Source organism: Podarcis bocagei, assembly GCF_964188305.1.
Source record: "Podarcis bocagei genome assembly, chromosome: 6".
Taxonomy (NCBI): domain Eukaryota; kingdom Metazoa; phylum Chordata; class Lepidosauria; order Squamata; family Lacertidae; genus Podarcis; species Podarcis bocagei.
The window spans coordinates 84,611,245-84,631,974 of NC_138130.1; the positions used below are offsets into that span (position 1 = coordinate 84,611,245).

Genomic DNA, 20,730 nt, shown 5'->3' on the forward strand with positions numbered 1-20,730 from the left:
TTAAAAATCCAAACAGAGTATCACTAAAGCTCAGTTCTCTCCAGAAGTAGTTCTGTTTGTGTTTTAACTTTCAGGTGCCACTCAAAACCTACTATTTTAATTTTATATCAACTTGGACTGTGGCGAGGGAATAGTGCGGGGTGGGGTGGGTGATATCAATTGCAGAATAGGATGTGTATTTAACTGAAAAGCAACAGGAGGCTTGAATGCTTGAGCCAAACTATAAGCCACATGGATAGGACCTTTGGGACCACAGAAGCTCTGAAGCCTTTAAGATATCACCTACACATATATACAGGTAGCTTTAGAATGCAGAGAGGTGTTAATAAAGCTGAAAAGTGGTGTGTAGCTACATAGGTTAACACAACATTTCCACTTGGAGAATGTGGGGTACACGAAGTCATTGGAAAGATAGGCTTCTTGGGATACACGTCTGATTTGTCTGCAAGCCTAGTTTTATTTGTATTCATGTGATTCTGACATATCTTCTAATCTTACAGATATGGTAAACTCAACATGGTGCACATACCTGCAACACCCAGTTATCCCAAATTGTGGAACAATGGAGTCAACAGGAAGCAAGCATGTCAGAACACCACAAAATGCAATCGGGTTCCATAGTTTGCATCAGTGGTGGCCAAACTTGGCCCTCCAGCTGTTTTGGGACTATAATTCCCATCAACCCTGACCACTGTTAGCTAGGGATGATGGGAGTTGTAGTCCAAAAAAAGCTGGAGGGCCAAGTTTGGCCACCACTGGTTTACACTATATGGGAATCATTTATATGCACTCAATAGTTTTAATTCAGTGTACTGAGAATTAAAACCAATGCCAAAATGGCCTATTTTGTTTTTTGCATAACTAGCTATATTAAGTGAATGCTGTATGTGTAGTTCTCATACTTGTGTGTAGCAGATCTGGCTTAAGTTACTCTCTTTGGAGGTATAACATGGTTTACAACCATAATCCGTTCCGGAGGTCCGTTTGTAAACCAAAACAGGTTGTAACCCAAGGCGTGCTTTCGCCAATGGGGCCTCCAAAAAAAAAATTGTTCATAATTCCCCCCCCCCCATGGGTTGCAATCCAAAAAAAGGTTGCAAACCAGGACACGCACTTCCGGGTTTGACGTGTTTGTAATTCAAAACGTATGCAAACCAAGACATATGCAAACTAAGGTACCATTGTATCTGACCTGTAAATTTTCCATTCATCCAGTGAAAATGAGGGCAGTCCAGATCTGCAGATTGCCTTCCCTTTCCATCGGATAAGAAGCAGTGTTACTAGCCAGCTACATCATATGAGAGCTGTCCAATGCTTCCTTCTTTGTATACGTAGTATGGTCCCCCCATGAAATGAACTGTGTTAGGACAACAACGCAAGCAGCAAAAGACGTTGAGTAGACTAACCCACATACACAGTTTGGATCAAATGTGGGGAGGGGGAATTAATCCACCTTGAGCCCTTAGAGGTAGACTGAAATGTAGGCTAGAATTGTTAAAAAAAATAAAAAGTAGTAAGTAAAGCACAGCTAAAAGGTGAGTCTAGTACAGGGGTCTGCAACCTTTAAGACAAAAAGAGCCACTTGGACCCGTTTCCGAAGGAAAAAAAACATGGGAGCCGCAAAACCATTGCGACATTTAAAACAAATATATCTCTGGAGCCGCGATCTGACAGCGGGCAGGAAGGTGACGTCGGGACGGTGCGTGACTAACGCACGCACCCCCCCCATGCGACGTCACAGCCAGTACAGCGCCCGCCACAGTGGGGAGTCTCAGGGCGCACAATGCGCCTCCTCCCCTCGCTAGTATCCGCCCCGGAGCCGCGGCAAAGGTGTAAAAGAGCCACATGCGGCTCTGGAGCCGCGGGTTGCAGACCCCTGGTCTAGTAGGTACAGATAGCATGCAAGAAGGCCAAGACCACAAACTGGTTTGTTTCTTTTTACTGTTTTGCTCAGTTTTCAGATAAAAGATGCATCTGGTTTACATGAAAAAGGAAGCAGCCAGGGTTACAGGTACAGATAGAGACATAGGTCAAACATATTCTAGCCATTTTGAAATGAACTATCAGTGTGTACGTAGATACCGATACAGATTTGCAAATTGAGGCTTCAGCCTTGGTGACTCAGAAAAGCAAGAGTTTGCCAGATTCTAAGTATTGCAAGCAAAGGTATATTCCACTTGATGGAACTTCTTTCTGGAATATTCTAAGAACTTTCCAGGACACACAACCAGTTTATATGTTAATAGGCCAATGTCAAATCTGGAGATGAAATCAGGTGGCTCCTTACACATTTTATTATTAACTTGGACAAAGTTTTAAAAAACCAGTGAAGTTATCAAGTTTGTAAGAAATGGATACAATCTAGTCAAAGCTAAGCTGTATTAAGATGGAGTCACTCTCCTGCTAAAGATGCCTAAATCTTTCCCACCAAAATCAACAGGGCCTTTTCCTTTTCTGAACTTGTTTTATTAAATTTCAAGTATAAAAAACATACAAATAAACCCCCACAGATAAATACAGCATATCATGTCTGAACAAACTCAAATCTCCAATAAAAATGCCCCTCAAATAAAGCACCTTTCCACAGATCGTCACGAGAGGCTGGTACTCTTTACCCATGTACTTTTGTCATACCGTATCTAATAAAACTGAATCAAACAGGAAAAAACTTGTCAGACTTCTTGTTACGTCTTATCACTGTAGTTTGTTGGTTAACTTTTCCATCTGAAGGCCTCATAATTATTGAAACCAATTTCCATTACGCTTGTGTTTAGCTATCTCCAAATTTTAGTTATAGTTAATCTTACTGCTGCTATCAGGTGAGTAATCAGTTTAGCGTTATGAAACATTTTTATCCAAAAATTGCTAGAACTCTGGGCAGGATGCCAAAATATAGAACAGGGAACCTAATCACCGATAATTTGATAGTTGACTGCATTTGTTTTGGCAATCCTACTTAACAGAAGTGGGTGCATATACCAGCAGTGCAGAAGTTTTTAACGCATTTTTAAGTGCTCAAGCAGATGACGAGAAACCGAGCTTTACCCCGCATGTGTTCCCAATGAGTACTGCCTATTATTGCACCCAGGACACAACCCCAAAGGGCCTTTAAGGAAGTTAGAGATTTCTTTGAGGTCTGGACCAAAATATTCAACATTTTTGACAGAAGGCCTTTATCCAAATGATCTGTGGTATAAATCAACTTTTCAAATCGTGTCATAGGTCAGAAACATGTGGAACCTGATGGATGTTAATCCAGTTATATGGAATCTCAGACAGTTTTAGTTGTGGGAAGAAAACAGCTGAGTTCTGCCCATTTATTTAATTGCTTGCTAAGCTTTTCACTTGCCATTTTATTTAAAGTAATGAATAAAAATTTCCACTCCCAGTGAACAAACCCTTTGGTGGCATCCAGGGCTAAAATGGCTATAGGCAATGGATGATTTTGTCCAAAATTAATTGCATTCAACATTAGGCAACTGAGCGTTGTCAGGTGAATTCTTTAATAATGATGAATACAGTTAGATATGATCACAGCCCATCTCTTTACCAGGATGTTTAGTACAGGCACTTATTTAAAGGGCGGGGTGATGTGGTTCAATGGATTTAAAATCCTTCAAAAGTTTAGGAATCATAACAACTTTCAAAGTATCTCGTATTTGCCTGTTGCTTTATTTGTTTAAAAATGTTAACAATAAAGAAGCCAATTGGTCTTGTAAGGTTTTAGAGAAGACAACAGTTTAGCCATCTGGTGGTTTAAATACATTTGGTTTTCTTAATGCCCACTTGAGGTTTTTCAATAGAGAGGAATTGGCTTAACATTTTTCTATGATTAACTGTGGAAGAGATATTTTATCTATAATTTAAATTAATTAATGCTCCTCTGGCCATTGCCTTAAGAATTTCCTTTGGTGGCCTTTCAACAACTACTGACTTGTAGTAATCCTGAATCCATTTCCAGTGGATTATTTTCCCAGATCAAAGAAGTGAACAAAGGAATATGATCAAAGTGTGCATCTTCCCAATATTTGAGGAGTAGACCCAAAAGGACCACATCTCTGAGATCAAGAGGCAGGCTATAAGAAAGTGTCCTATTAACTGGAAAAACAAGTGTAATCATGTTAACTGGAAAAACAAGTGTAATCATGTTTCTCTTGGTGGAAGTTGTGTGAATCATATAAAAGTGTATTTTCTTCAATAATTAATATAGCAGAGTTTCAGTAGAGGGTGATGTATTTTTCCCTTAAGTATTTTTTTACTTCGGTCAAAATATTCATTTAGTATGAAATGAAGATCGTCTCTGTTGGCCATCCATTCCTGTTTAAAGGATTCTTGCTATGAAAAAGTGTCTTTTTCAAAAAGAGTATTTGCTGTTTATCGGGGCAATACACTGAACCTGTAGTTAACCACTTCCCACAATTGTTGGCATGTACCCATTAGTCCCATACAAGTAACAACCCACCACCCACAACTTCTCCTTGCCCTGAAACGCAGTGAGCTCCAAATGCAGTGGGAATCAAAGGGGAATGGGGAAATCCCCACTCCACAGATCTAACAGTAAAGAAGTTAGCGCTGAAGTTAAAATGAATGTTTATGCAATGTCAACAGAACGGTCACATAAAATCCCAAGCTGAGCAGGATCCATCTGGGATAAGTTCTGGCCATTTCTTCTTTGGGGAAACCTTTCTGTCTCTTTGCCACTCGGTCAAAGCTCTCTTGATCTGGATCCCTGCTTTCTTCATCGGCTTCTTGTGTTCACTGCTCCAATTCAGGCTGCAATTCCAAATGCTGTAAAAGCTTTCTCCATTCTGGATTACTATTAACTTACAATGGTAACCCTAAATCTCTGCATTAAGTCATTTTTTACCGAGTATTTGGAAAAACGCACTACAACATCCCTAGGGTTCTTGCCTTTTTTTTTTTGTTTGGAACAAAGTGAACTGTGTAGGTTTTCTATATCCCCAGGTTAAAGATTCACCTCAGAAGCAGCTGACAGATCTGTGCTATAAAAGCTTCTTGCAAACTTTGCTCTCCAGGTTCCTCGTGGATTCCCCCGGCCTTAATATTCAGGCAGCAATTTTGATCCTCAATGTCTTCTAGCTGTAGCTTTAAGTCAATTTGTGGGGGTTTCATTACCTCAATGGCAGCTTTGTTCTTGAAGCTGAGTTCTGTTGCCGTGCTTGCTGTCGCTGAGATCTCTGCTAAGTTGCTTGCCTATTTAGCAAGTTGGAAGACTTCATCCAATTTCTGATGAGGTTAGGAGACAAGGGTTGCCATGGTGCTGGACTTGCTCTGCTCAGGTTCTCCTCTATATCCACATTTTTCCTTCCTAAATCTCATTCTGGGGTAACTCTGGGAGGCAGAAATGATGGGGAAAGTAGGTCCAAATATCTTTTCTGTTCCCGTGCAGCCTATGTGGCATATCATATCTGGGAATCTTTTCTTTTTTCTTGCATTTATAGCAAACAATTGCATACTTAAGACTAATAATCCCAGGGCACAAAGGGTCATCAGGGTTCAGACACCATCTTGCAATGATGATTTCGCCATCCTCCAAATTTACAATTTCTATTTCATTTACAGAAAACAAAGTGGGCAAAAGGTCAGGAAAGAAACAGAGGCTGAGGCCCATTCAACATCAAGTCTCACTGGCTTGTATCAAATCTGGATGGTGTAGACACAAGCACATTTGGTTATTTTAAGTAAAACTGGCATAACATTCAAGAATAAGCAGCAGGCCACTTGGAGGCCACTACCAAGTAGCATAAACAATTGCTCCCTCTTTTCTTATTTAAAAACACTTACTGCTTTTAAAATGGAATGGGGATTAAGGTATTCAGAACTCTGCCGCTTAAAACTATGCAACGTGAATACATGGCAGCCTTATTACATGTACACTGAGGCTTCAAATGTCACTCATATGGGATGAACACCCAGCAAACAGTGCATTGGAAACCAATCCAATTGTTCTGTGCAGTGTAATTCTTAATCTCTCAAAGAAGCACGATTACATAGGTTGCCAGTCGATGCCAAATTAAACATTCGGTTTTTCTTGCAGCCCAAAGGAGAACTTAAGCCCAACCCTCACTCACATTGACATAAGATATTAAAACTTACTCTCACCAACTTCTAAACATGGGATGATATAAATGCTTCCTACCAGCTCCTATTACAGTATGCAGAAATGACCCAGGAATTCCTGTGGTTATCTGAAACTAAGTTTAATACACAGGGTCAAAGTTGATCTTGTGTTCAAGTAACCATGGGTTGTCCCAATGCAGGTGGTGACCTGCTTACAATCTCACTTTTCTTAGTGCAGGGGAATGGACATTCAAACAATTCTCACCATAACTCTGGAAATTACTGAGAAGTGCCAAAATTTGACCAGGTACATTAGAAGCCCCACTTGTTTAAACGTATATTCATAAAGAGTAGTTTTTAACAATGAGTAGGTAGCAAATTATTTAATATGAACATACTAAGAGCACCTAACAGGCATGCACAGAAAAATACATATCCAGGGAGGAAGAGATTTAACACAACAGCTAACCTGAAATTTAGCTACACAACTCGAACTGCAAAAGGTGTACAGTATTCCATCAGGCATTGTGGCTTGATATTGAGGTAAACAGTTTCGCTTACAAAAGTGGCAAACAATCCCCATACCTAAAAGAAAAATGTAGTTTACAAATAAAATAAATGCAAATGTACAATGTTATGAATAACAAGTTGGCGTTTCTCAAAATTTGCATCAATGGCTGTGTTCATATCATCTTATCTTGGCTTAACAAACTGAGTATTTTAGCTGGGAACGCAGCCTCTTTACTACTCAAGCAATCAATCCAGGAAATCTCTATTTTCCCACTTTACTTGAACCAGGAGACTATAGTTACCAACTTTGGAAGACACCAGGTGTTCTGAAGCTAGAAACTATAGTTTCTTGGTCCAGATGAAAACAGAATCTATGGTTAATTACAGGCTTCGTAGTTTATTCACAGTGTTGAAGGAGGAACAAATAAGCCATGTATCATCTTGTTCATATCATGACATTGTAAGATGATCAGATAACCATCTGAACCAGGCCAATGTCAAAGCTTAAATTGTTTTTAAATACAGACATAATTACAAACACTTTTTGTGTAAATCATGCCTTAGTGTATTATTTTGGTGGGGTTACAAAAAATGTACTTACACTTTTTCAAACAAATTCAACTGATTTTTAACTATCTCCATCTATTTTGCAAGGAAGAACACAGACTGCACTTTTGCTAGCAATGTGTGTTCTTTGATCATGACTCCAACAATATACCTCTGTCATAAAATAAAAGCTTCACAATGAATTTAAGACAAAAATAGATGCAATGGAAAAATTAAGAGTACATTTTTTCATTATAAAGAAGTTGTAGCTAAATATTAAAAGTCTAAAGGCATCAAATCTTTATAGCTTTTGTATGTGACCGATAAGTATTGCTAATGTTATTTTACGTGCTAAATGTAATCTAGGCATCAACTAATTTAAAATAATTTTTCCCCCAAAGGAAAATCAGATAGAAAGCATAAGTGAAACAAGAGTCTCCTACTTCGGATATATTATTTTATCATCATGGATGAAAACACGCCAACCTTTTCACTTACTTTCTGATTTTGCATGTTTTGATTTGTGTGTGTTCATGCATGCAGTTGAGCAGTATGGCTCCATATGTCCATTAGGTCCTATGCACTGTGTCATGTCAAAAAACCTGCACTGAACTCTGCAACCAGTACAAGCTGTTAATTTGCCATATTTCTAAAAAGCAAATAATGAAAAAGTAAAAATAACATTAGTTATGACTCAATCAGATTGTCTTATTACAATAGGCATACAGGAATTTTCTAGTATCCTCTCAAAAGCTCAGCTACTGTTACAGCAAGGCCAAGTCACCACACACAGGATCCCTATCCACATGTATTTTACAGAATGTAGAACCCACATACAACAGAGATAGCACCCACCCATCCCATCTATGCCAGTTCCACCTCATGAACATGCATTCAACATAATCTGCAAATTGTGTCTGCTTATGAAGAGCAATCTGCATATAGGCCTGCCCATGCTATTTTTATTCCAGAATGTTTGTGGGCAAGGATGACAGGACTTGGGTTCATGTGTGCAGTCTCCCTGTGAATGCAAAGCAGATTTAGATTTTTTTAATCACCTACCTAATCTATGTAACTTAATTTGCCCTTTTCATAATTGTCATACACTGAATTAACATTTACTATAACCACTGGCTAATTAGGTAGGAAATGATCAAAGGCAATTAATTTATTTAGGAGGAAATTCAGTTATAACCCAATATGAAATGACTGACTTGCATGTAAGGGAACAATGTCTACAGGGGACAAGACATGCTTTATTTTCCTACCATGGGGTAGCCAGGATGCTGCCCCGCCAGATGTTGCTGGACTAAAGCTCCCATCCCTTATCACTAATCATGCTGGTTGGGACTGGTGGGAGTTACAGCCCAGCTACAACTTGAAGGCACCATGCTGGGTACCCTGCCCCATGCTATCTAGTACTATAGGAGCAACTCACAGTAATTTCTGCCTCTGCAACAGGAGCCTCTAAAACCTGTTTTTCACTCTGAAACCACCCAAGAAGTTTTTCCCACCAAGAGAAATGACAGGGAACAATCAAACCTAAACCTTAACTTGATCAGTGGAAAATATGATCTTATTTGAGTCTTCTTTAAATACCAATCAACATGTTCTAGGTACTTTCTTCTACAAAACACAGCGAAGTTTCAGACTCATTTAATCCCTGCATGAGTTTGCGCTTGCTTAGGCAACCCATGAAAAAGAAAGTCTTCCTTTAAGATTAGTCAGTCACTGTAGTACTGCTGGTGATTAATGGGGAATCTAGCTAGAACAGCCATGATTTCATATCTGTACTGAGGATGTTCTGACAGTCTCAAAAGGCCATCTGCTGGCAGCCTTGCTATCAGAAAGTTGATTTACAGAAGCTGCCTAAATAGTCTGGAGGAAAACGTCCGGTTTCTAGACAAATTGTTTCTTTGTATTAAGTAAGATAGGAATTTAACTGTGTTTTGTACAGAAACACAGCTTTGAAACGTGCAAAGGGTGTTTCCATAACCATTCCTTAAACAGTATATCCTCTAGCTGAAAATCAAGTCTTTCACTAAAAAGAAGGGGCAAGATCTCTTGGGATCTGGAGAAGCAAAGGGAAGCAGAGAGGTTGGTGGACGAGGCCTTCAAGGACAGAGCAGCTTTTCATTCTCAAGGCGAAAGCTCCTCTGCAGTCCTAGAGGGCATGAGGACAGCACTCTAAGAGGAAATGTTCCATTAGAAGTGACTCATTACTGAGGGGCTAACATATAACCTGTCACAGTGACAATATCCCTATGGGGACAGGCTCCTTGTTGTAGGTAATTCAATCATTAGAGACCAAGATACCTAGATTTCTGGTGGATACAGTGACTTGTCTGCCTGGTATGACCGTTGCAGCTATCACACAGTCTGGCAAAGTATACTGGGTGGGAACCAATGGTCCACATTAGCACCACTGACACAGGGGAAGTAGTCATATGGTCCTGGAAGTCAAACTCAAGTTGCAAGGCAGGACACTGAAAGTCAGGGCCTCCAGCAGTCTTCTCTGAGATACTACCTGTCCCACATGCGGGGCCAGCTAGGAAAGCCAAACTGTCTGAAATATGTAAATGAGAAAGTGGCATAAGGCATGGGTGACTGAACCGTAGCCCTCCAGATATTGCTAAACTATAACCCTCATCAACCAGTGGCCAACGGCTAGGAATGATGGGAGTTGCAACTCAGCAACTTCTGGTGGGCCATGGGATAGTAACTGCTTGTATAGGGAGTTTAGACTTGTTAGCCACTAGAGAACATTTTGCTACTACCAAAACTGTAGATTGAATCAGAATGTTAGTGCTGAACAGCAAGAATGTGGCAAAGCAGTTTTTATACTGACCCCTTGGGGAAAACCAGCAGGAGCTGTGAAGCATCAGTTTCAGGATCCATCACTCCAAGGGAATGAGGGTGATGCTTTTGATGACCCAAATAGGGGTGGGGTGGAAGTAGGTCATGCAGAGGGGAAGGAGAAACTTATTGATCAGCTACTGAAACTGTTGTGGTCAAGAAACTTATTGATCAGCTACTGCAACTGTTGCGGTCAAGTCTGTTTCTCCCTTTCTCTGTCCAATGGACTCCGCTGTAAAATACAGTGCCGGCACAACAGAATCTCTCCTCATGGAAAATAACCAATGTGCATCCTCAGTTCAGTTGTTTCCCCTAAACTTTTTATCTTCATGAAATGGCTACAAGTCACCCAGGTCCACTTTTTTTTATCTGAAACGTGGCAGTGGCCTCTTCTAAAAAAGTATCTTCAATTTGTAATGGGATAGGATGTGGGTGAATAAACTGAAGTTCCATCTAGCCACAACAGAAATGATGGTTGGAAATTTGAACAAGCAGCAATCTGGGAAACTGCCTGTTCTGGAAGGGGGAGTCATATCACTCATGTTTGCAGTTTGGAATGCATCTTAGTCCTCCTCAGTTCCAGGATACCTGGGATGTGCCAGTGGTCCAAAATGCTTTTTAACAGTCTGGGTTGGTAGGCGAACTGCAAAGACCATCCAGAAACTTCAATAGGCCCGTACATTGATGGATTTGCGCCACTAGGATTATAACATTTATTTTGAAACGACTTCATTGGTTACCATGATGTTTCTGACACTAATTTAAGGTGGTGGTGACCTTTAGTATCCAGAATAGTATGACGCTCATGGGCAACCTTTCCCTTTTGAACCCATCATCACCCATAATTACGACTGGCTAAGGAAGCACAGACCCTTATACCAGTGGTTACTGACATTAGGTTGACATCTATAAGAAACACACTATTTAGTGTGGTGGCTTCAGAATCATGAAATTCCCTCCCCCCAAAAAATGATATGGCATGCCCCTTTCCGGTGTAAACCACCTTACATTTAAGCACACTTCTGAAAGGCTAGTTGAGGGTTCTTGGCTATCTGTGATATAGAGGGGAGTGAAACCTCATCCAAACCAGATTGAGCACCACCTAGCTGGGCAGACAAACCACCTCCCAACAATATTCATGTCTTCCCTGTACCAAGTTTCAGTTTACTGGCCCTCAGCCACTACAAACCCAAGCACCGCTCACAATTCCCACTGCCTCAGGTGGATTAGATGAAAAGGAGATGTAAAACTAGGAATCATCAAAATACTGGTGACACCCAATCACCAATCAGCTCACACCCCCAGATGATCTCTCCCAGTGACTTAGATGTTAAATATAGGAACCATGTAGTAAAAAGTACCAGAGAACTTTGTGTGAAAGTAAGACACTTTCCCATGGCCTTTTCACAGTTAACTTATTTTGTTTTGTGGGACCCACCTTCTTTTGTTGAATCTATGTTCCCCTTTTTTTTGTTTGAACAATTTTACTTGTTTTTATAACTGTATCTTTGTAACCCGCACTGCAATCTTGCGGTAAAGGGTGGATAAGAAATCTTATAAATACAGCAAAAAAGCATATGAAAGTTAAGTTAGATACAGCAATGTGTTTTATACACAGAAGAGCTTTTGGAAGCAGAAAGAGTTAGCTGTGGTGAGAAGATTAAAGGAAGGGAGAAAGTTGCTTACTAAAGGAACAAAAGAAAAACAAAGGTACAAGCAGTTTTGTAAGTAAGGGGATGCCTTAAGGTAGGAAAAAAGCCTACAAGCAGAATACGAATTAAGAATTCAGGTGTTACTTTTAGGGTTCACAGATCTAAACAGCAAATAAAGTAAAGTTACCACTCTCCTGCAAGACTCATTCTGACATCTTTAGAAGCATCTGACTACAGAAGATACGTACTCTATGTATTTGAATTTCAATTAAATTAAGGCATTAGGCTCTTTCATCTCTGTTACATTACTGTTTCGTGTGCCTTGAAGATTAATATTATTTACTCGTTCAAGCAGACACATGACATGTTCATTAGAGCATTCCTTCTTTTACCACTTTTCACTGTTGCTGCATGTTCCTTTGCTCAAAATGAAAAGCCTACCTTTTGGCAACAAAGTTTACTTGTTTGATTCTATACAACTACCTCCTCTGAAAAGCGTGACAGATAAGCGCTAACAGTTAAAGTAGCAAGCAGCAAAGAAAGTAAGGAGCAAAAAGTAAAAGGACATGCCCTGAATTATCAACCACTGAAGAAAAAGAGATAGAAATCATTGAGGTTTAGCTACCATAAAGCAATGCAAACAAAATGAGTCAATTACAGACAGCAGCCTAAACTGCCATATTCCGTTTGTGGTCTAAGTGCAGTTTCATGAATTACTTTGCCAGATACAGTATTAAAAATATTTGTATTAGAAAACGCATGTGCACTGCAGTGTGTGTCATTCCAAATACACAAAAAGATCATGCGACTGGATTCTGGAAACACATACCAGAATAAAATCTGTAAACGGCTTCACTCACTTATCTAGTGCAGACACCTTTACTGACGCATGTATTAACACACAGCCGTAATGTCCATCAAGAGTGACTGGTTAGCAGCTGAAGTGTAAAGAGTGAATGCTCAGCTGTATTGCGATAGTATCTATGGGCAAACTCAGCAAAACCCTCACAGCGATTGACATAAAATGGCAACATGTTCCTTGTGTTACGGAAATGCATTCAGCAAGGTATGTTAAATCATCTTTATAGCATCACTTCTGCAGCACATGCAGGTCCTGGATTTCTTGGAGGAACTGCCTCTCCAACCCATCACCTAATAACCTGGAATTTTTAGACACTTTCTGTATTTCCTTTTTCTCCAAACCGCCCCCCCCATGTTTTCTGCTCCTTTTAGATTGTGTGTTTGAGTTTTGGAGATACAATTGATATTACTTTCCTCTAGGCCTGCTGGATTCTGAACAGACTCCTGGACCTTTAACAACTGCATGGCTTCTTCTCAGTAACAAATATGGGGAAAAGGAATCAAGACAAAATGTACCTGGCAAAGTTCTCCAGTAAAGTTGCACAGAAAAAACCCCCTGCATAGTGCAAGACCAATGCAGCCCTAGGTTTCTGTTATGTTGCAGCAGTGCTTGCAGGCCTACAATAGCTGGACATCAATGATACAAATGGATGGCCAGTTGAACTCATGTTATCATAATTGAGCTTCTTTCATTTATTTATTTATTTGCTTCATTTCATATCTTCTTAAACACTGTGTTGTCTTCCACATTTAACCTTCATTTGTTTCTTCAGATTTTTATTTTTATAATAAAGGGTCTCATCCAAGACTTAACGTTCCGAGATCTTGGGCAGCGTGGTAGTGAAAGGCCTCTGCCAGACCACAGAGTGGTCTAGACCAGGGGTCAGCAAACTTTTTCAGCAGGGGGCCGGTCCACTGTCCCTCAGACCCTGTGGGGGGCTGGACTATATTTTGAAAAAATAATGAAAGAATTCCTCTGCCCCACAAATAACCCAGAGATGCATTTTAAATAAAAGGACACATTCTACTCATGTAAAAACACGCTGATTCCTCCACCGTCTATGGGTCGGATTTAAAAGGCGATTGGGCCAGATCCGGCCCCCGGCCTTAGTTTGCCTACCCATCTAGACAGTCAGAAAAAACTGTACTAAGAGCTAAAGTTCTGACTCCATGTAAGCCGGCATCACCCTGGGCTCGAGAGAGAGGAAGAGCAGTAAGTAAATAAGCCCTTGTCTGTGGACTAATGCATTTTCAGATGGTCCCTGAGACCATACAGAATATAAAGCAAAGTATTGGAGGACTTTCCTAAAGCAAATACAGTGGTGCCTCGCGTTCTGTGATTCTCTTTGTCTAGCGGTTTTTTCGTCTTGCAAAGCAAGCCCATTGAAGGATTAGCGGATTAGCGCTATTAGCGGCTTATCTGCTGATCGGATCAGCTGATAAGCAGCTTAGCGGCTTAGAAAAAGGGCGGGAGGAGGAAAAAAAACCAGCAGGAACTCGCAAGACATTGTCGTCTTGCGAAGCAAGCCCATAGGAAATTCGTTTTGCGAAGCACCTCCAAAACGGAAAACTCTTTCGTCTAGCGAGTTTTCCGTCTTGCGAGGCATTTGTCTTGCGGGGCACCACTGTATAGTGGCAGAAGCATGTTAAGATTCTGCTCGCTTCTGCACTTTGATGTGGTTATACTGAAAGCACAAGGTGAAAGGAAAAGTTTTGCAAGCAGCAAATTGGCATTCCTAGGCTTGCAGATGTTCCAGGACAGCTTGAAATGATATGTAACCAATGCAAATCTACTGCCACATAGCAACCCGTCCCTTCTCCTCATGCATTCCAGTACAACCATGTGAACACTTGGAAGGAAGTATGCCTTCATCTTCCAAGTACTTTTCTCACATGGCACCCATGATGTGGGGAAATATGTCAGTCCTCAAAGAACAACCAAAGTAAAATAATGGTCTCTAAAGTAAAGTTGTAAGCACTTTCAAGCTATTTATCCATGAATTCTGTGTTACTAAAGACTACCATAATAAAATTGCACAGGAAAATGTTGAGAGAGAGCAGAACGAGTGGGAACTGAAACAACTACTTCAAAAAAGTTATTTGTGAAAAAAATTATTTATTTAAACAAAATGTTAAGTAGGTACAAATATTATGTCTATCAGTTTTCCTACTACATAAAAACCAAATATTTGTTAATACAACTTTTTTAGTAGCAAAAAGCAAAGGCAGTTTTGCATAGCCAATTGCGTTTAGGCTAAGCTTTAGGCCCAGACCAAAAATTTCAAAACAAATGTTTCCAAACGATTGTGTTTTAATATTAAGTGTGAATATATTTAAACATATTTAACAATACTCACTTATAGTGCCCATAGTTGTTTGCTAATATAAGGTATAGTTGTGTTGATTTTTAAGTCAAAAAATTAAAATACTTAAGATGCAATCAGTTTACATTCCTTTATAGTAAATTAAAATCAGAATAAAGCTAATTCACAAAATGCTAGACAGAGGGTCCACTACTATGGTTCCATCCTTCTATAGTGAAATTCCAAATAATATGTAGGTTATGCTTACATAGACCCCCAAAGCCACCAATTTATCAACCATTCTAAACTATGAATTTAAAGCCAAAGCACCAATCTCTTGGTTATTTTTTAAAGTATAGAAGTAACTTAGCTTTCTCCATAACAAACCATTTACAATCCAACAGAATGATCCATCCCTTTCCTACACATGGGAAGCGTCCCCAATACACCACTAATACACTCTCCCCCACCTGGGCCTTGCACTACTGCATATGGAGCCAGGGATACTACAAAATGCCAAGGCATTTTACCTGCAATGGGAAGACTATAAATATCTCCCATAGCCAGAGAATCATCTTCCCATGCAAGCTACTCACTCTTGGACAACAAACAGCTTATGAGTGGCCCCAAGGAGGACTGAAACCACTAGACTCATTCAAGGGCCTTTAATTGCAGATTAATGGCCAAGCACATAACAGGAGAGGGATTTATCAGGTTCCAAGTTTTATATGCAGCTAAATATTTGCCCCCACAGCCTTCTACATAAAGTTAAGTTGTTCATCCATCTCCAAATAAATTCTAAAATATAGGTCCCAAAAAACTGCAATGATTCAAATAATATTTTGTAATTTCCTCTACATATATCACACTACCTCACCCTCTTGGGGGAAAAAAACATATGGGATGATATGTCAAAAATAGCATGAAATATCTATACAGGTGAAAAAATGTACATGTCACAATAAACTGATAAGATACAGAGTTGTTATTTGATCACAATTCCATGTTCACTTGGAATTTCAGCAATGCATTATTGATTGTGTGGGAAACTCCCATGTTATTCTTGTATCTTTTGGATTCCTTCATGAAATCTTATTCAAGGCTTCTCCAAGTTTCTCCGTGGCTTCAGTGTGTGCCTATCTTTTTTAGTATCTTGAATAACCTATTTTGACCCTTTTGTTTTGCTGCATAATAAAACAACAAGGCCCATGTTATGTTTCTAGAAGTGCTGTTTACATTTTATAATATATATATAAGTAGCATCTTAAAATTAAGAACAGGACAGGCTAATACAAAATGAGATAGAATATAGAATATTTTTTATTCAGTATAAAGCCTCTCCACTTTAAGAGACTAATTAAGTTACCTTGTTCCAAGAAAGGAATAGAAAATTCTTCCACACAGTTTAGAATCAACCTAAAAAGCACCTTGATGAAACAATACATTGGCCTGGATCCAGTGTAGAAGAATAGTTGCACAAGGAGAACACCCCGCCCCTCTCAAGCCCCCCCCCCCCCGGAAGGTCGAAGGGCATTCAAGAAAGACCTGAGCTTCGGGACTGGCGACTACAGTGGGAGAGGTTTGGGAGAAATAGTGTGGAGGCATTCGGAGTTATTGTGAGAAAGGAATGAAAAATCCCATATGCACTACCCCTGATGTTCTTTGGACAAAATTGTCAGTTCTCATGTTGCTTCAAAGAGCCTGCTATCACAGTCACATATGCAGTAACTAGAGGGATGGGACAAAAAACAAACCCCACTCCTTCTGAAGAACCAGCTAGCTACAGCTAGTTACAGCAAGTGCTTTAAGGATCCTTAATGAGAAACATGGAAGGCGGCATATTTTGTTGGCTGATCTTTTCTTAATTTTTTAAAAACAAGTGGAAATCTAACATACAGGGCCAAAACCTGTATGTTAAGATCAACCCATGAAATACAGCTTTATTGTGGAAATATGTTTGCCATATCCTAGACATGCCTCCAAATGAATGAAAAAAGGCCAAGGTTGATTGTGGAGGTGCTACTTCAACCAACATGGGAGTTTCGTGTCCTCAGTTTCACTTTTAAAATAAGGAATATGCTTCGAGATGAACAAATGTACACTACTTGTAATACCAAGTATGGTTTCAAAATACACTGGTTAAACAATTTTAAATAAGCTATCACTAAATGACAATGGAAGATAAAGTTACCTGTTTATATTCACTAACGCAGTTTTGGCAACAGAATCTTTTCGGCTCTCCATCAACCATAAGGATATTGTTTGCTGCTCCTTTACTTGGCAGGTATTCCCCACAATGCTCACAACAATTCATTATTAAGCCATTTGCCATTCGGTATCGATTGAAGCAGTGGTCACTACACAGCTTATGTGTCATATTTTTAAAGCTAACCTCATGACGGATCTAAAAAGGGGGAAACAATTTTACTGTAATGAGTTACATGACAGATAACAGCTTTTAAACATAAATTTGGATTAAAATGTGGAAAATGCAATTTCAGAAATGCAAGCTGCATTTGGTACTTTTGAAACTTAAAAAACAAAAACAAAACAGGAACAGAGGATACTACATTAAATACAATTTGACTGTAAAATATATGACTGGTAAAATATTGGTAAGTATTCTGTACATGATTGAGTATTAAAAAACCAGAATGAAATAAAATGTGTTTAGTAAACTTTCACATGTAAGGCAAAATATATTCTGTTTTACAATATATTCAATCACCACAGAAATTTATTAACTCTCAAAAAGTTAATTTTCAAAGATTGGAAACTAATACCCTCTTCTAAGAAAAATACCATCTTCCATAGAACTAATATTCACAGAATAAGCTGCACTATGGGCAAATGTGAGGAAAAATGAGTTTTACATGTATATTAAAAGCACAAAGAGCAAAATGCACCAAATTTCCTCCTTGCCTCAGACACTGACAAAGTTGAACCACGCATTACAGTACATGCATTATTTCTATCTTTGCAAAGTAGGAAAATAACAGACTAATGGTAACGACAAGGATAGAGACTACCACAAGTCGTAACTAAAAAGAATCAAAGAATACTTAATGCAAGACATTTCAAGTCTGTGAAGGATGCAGAAATGCAAACCAACCAACCTGGAAAAGCTACCGTATTTTTCGCCCCATAAGACGCACTTTTTCCCCTCCAAAAATGAAGGGGAAATGTGCCTGCGTCTTATGGGGCGAATGCAGGCTTTCGCTGAAGCCTGGAGAGCGAGGGGGGTCGGTGCGCACCGACCCCTCTCGCTCTCCAGGCTTCAGGAAGCTCTGCGCAACCCTCGGGAGACCGGCTCCGAGGGTTGTGCAGAGCTGCCTGCAATCCCGGGTCTACGCCGCCATCCCGAGCGGTGCGCTAAGTCCCGCCCCGCTCGGGATGGCGGCACAGAGCTGCCTGCCGTCGCGGGACTGCAGGCGGGTCTACGCCGCCATCCCGAGTGGTGCGCTAAGTCCTGCCCCGCTCGGGATGGCGGCACAGAGCTGCCTGCCCTCCCGGGACTGCAGGCGGGTCTACGCCGCCATCCCGAGCGGTGCGCTAAGTCCCGCCCCGCTCGGGATGGCGGCACAGAGCTGCCTGCCTTCGCGGGACTGCAGGCGGGTCTACGCCGCCATCCTGAGCGGTGCGCTAAGTCCCGCCCCGCTCGGGATGGCGGCACAGAGCTGCCTGCCGTCGCGGGACTGCAGGCGGGTCTACGCCGCCATCCCGAGCGGTGCGCTAAGTCCCGCCCCGCTCGGGATGGCGGCACAGAGCTGCCTGCCGTCGCGGGACTGCAGGCGGGTCTACGCCGCCATCCCGAGCGGTGCGCTAAGTCCTGCCCCGCTCGGGATGGCGGCACAGAGCTGCCTGCCCTCCCGGGACTGCAGGCGGGTCTACGCCGCCATCCCGAGCGGTGCGCTAAGTCCTGCCCCGCTCGGGATGGCGGCACAGAGCTGCCTGCCTTCGCGGGACTGCAGGCGGGTCTACGCCGCCATCCCGAGCGGTGCGCTAAGTCCTGCCCCGCTCGGGATGGCGGCACAGAGCTGCCTGCCTTCGCGGGACTGCAGGCGGGTCTACGCCGCCATCCCGAGCGGTGCACTAAGTCCTGCCCCGCTCGGGATGGCGGCACAGAGCTGCCTGCCCTCCCGGGACTGCAGGCGGGTCTACGCCGCCATCCCGAGCGGTGCGTTAAGTCCTGCCCCGCTCGGGATGGCGGCACAGAGCTGCCTGCCTTCGCGGGACTGCAGGCGGGTCTACGCCGCCATCCCGAGCGGTGCGCTAAGTCCTGCCCCGCTCGGGATGGCGGCACAGAGCTGCCTGCCCTCCCGGGACTGCAGGCGGGTCTACGCCGCCATCCCGAGCGGTGCGCTAAGTCCTGCCCCGCTCGGGATGGCGGGGCAGAGCTGCCTGCCCTCCCGGGACTGGTGCACTTCTCCCCATCGCCAGCCCCACAAGCTCGGGGGACAGCGGGGAGGCAGAGCGTGCCTTCCCTCTGTTCCCCGACCTGGTTCTTCCAGCCCCGCACCTGGGGGGGGGGGGAAATAAATTTTTTTTTCTTTATTTCCCCCCCAAAAAACTAGGTGCGTCTTATGGGCCGGAGCGTCTTATGGGGCGCAAAATACGGTAGGTAAATAATTTTCATTTCCCAGCTATCATATGAGAACTTGTATGCTGCCAGAAGACTGAAGAGCATGACAAGTAGCTCAAGTGAAAATTCTGCCCACATAAGAAATATTGGTGAGAAATATTACCTAAGTAATTTCCGGAGAAACTCAAATAATATTATATTAGTGTATAAATGAGGGATGGGAGAAACAAACAAACCTCTGTTAGTTTTCCACAAATAGTGCATCTAGACTTATTTAAGATTCCTTTTGAGGGATTCTGTTTGTCTTCATAGAAGGACAAGCATGATGTACTGCAAAACTCCTGGAAGGACTCACTTGAATCAACCTGAGCAACAATGGTACCTTTCATTGTTGTTATGTCTCTGAAAGATAAGAAGGGAACGTCCTCTAAATATTAGGAGCCACCATAAAGTACATTAGTCACAGATAGTACAAGATTTAAAGGTCTGAACAAAAAACTGGGAAGAGGAGTTTGGATTTGATATCCCGCTTTATCACTACCCGAAGGAGTCTCAAAGCAGCTAACGTTCTCCTTTCCCTTCCTCCCCCACAACAAACACTCTGTGAGGTGAGTGGAGCTGAGAGACTTCAGAGAAGTGTGACTGGCCCAAGGTCACCCAGCAGCTGCATGTGGAGGAGCGGAGACACGAACCTGGTTCACCAGATTACGAATCTACCTGTAGCTGCTCATTGCTCACCAGATACTCACAAAACTGAGGTCTCTTGTACTGAAGTATGCATAAGCTAAGCCCTATTAACTTGAAGTGATTTTACTCTAATAAAACAGGAAGACAGCTACCTAGCTGCAGACAGCCAGTGGATCAACAGAGTGTTACAATTCTTCTCTCTCAGTAAACCTGACAGCTTCAAAAGCAAAGTTATACATTTTTAAATTACAAGTTGATGTCAAAATCAATTTATCTAACTGTCCAGCATGTCTCGATGTAGCAGTTAATATTGTTTAGATGGGTAACTTAAAAGGGTTTCAAGAATATTAACACACTGGATTTAATCGTGTTTCATTAACAAAGCAAAGCAGGACTTGGAACCAGCCACAGACCTCACTGCTAGCACTCAACAAATGTGTACAAATTAGGCCAAAATGCTCCACCCATGCTTCCCACAAGTCTCAGCTTAATTTTATATTTTGCTTTTTCAGAACTGTTTATACACCCACATCATTAGTGCCAAACAGCATTCTTCATGGATTCCAGAAGAGGAAACAGTGAACAAAACTAAGATGCTAAGTAGTACGAAATTTAACTAAGTTTGTTCCTCTTTCCAAGTCTCAGTATTGGC

The 20,730-nt window shown here is 41.5% G+C and overlaps 1 protein-coding gene across 9 annotated transcripts in view; it reads right to left on the reverse strand.

The window, feature by feature from the left end:
* ZMYM2 (zinc finger MYM-type containing 2) overlaps nt 1–20,730 on the reverse strand; it is a 62,456-nt gene that overhangs the window by 17,747 nt on the left and 23,979 nt on the right. For 8 of the 9 annotated variants that reach the window (XM_081199334.1, XM_081199337.1, XM_081199336.1 and 5 more), the window contains 4 exons: nt 19,628–19,793; nt 17,001–17,213; nt 7,636–7,786; nt 6,551–6,666 (listed from right to left, as the gene is read on the reverse strand). In XM_081199334.1, coding sequence (XP_081055460.1) covers nt 6,551–6,666; nt 7,636–7,786; nt 17,001–17,213; nt 19,628–19,793 — 646 coding nt within the window. The remainder of the gene's footprint in view (nt 1–6,550; nt 6,667–7,635; nt 7,787–17,000; nt 17,214–19,627; nt 19,794–20,730) is intronic. The other variant, XM_081199339.1, reaches the window with a different exon arrangement.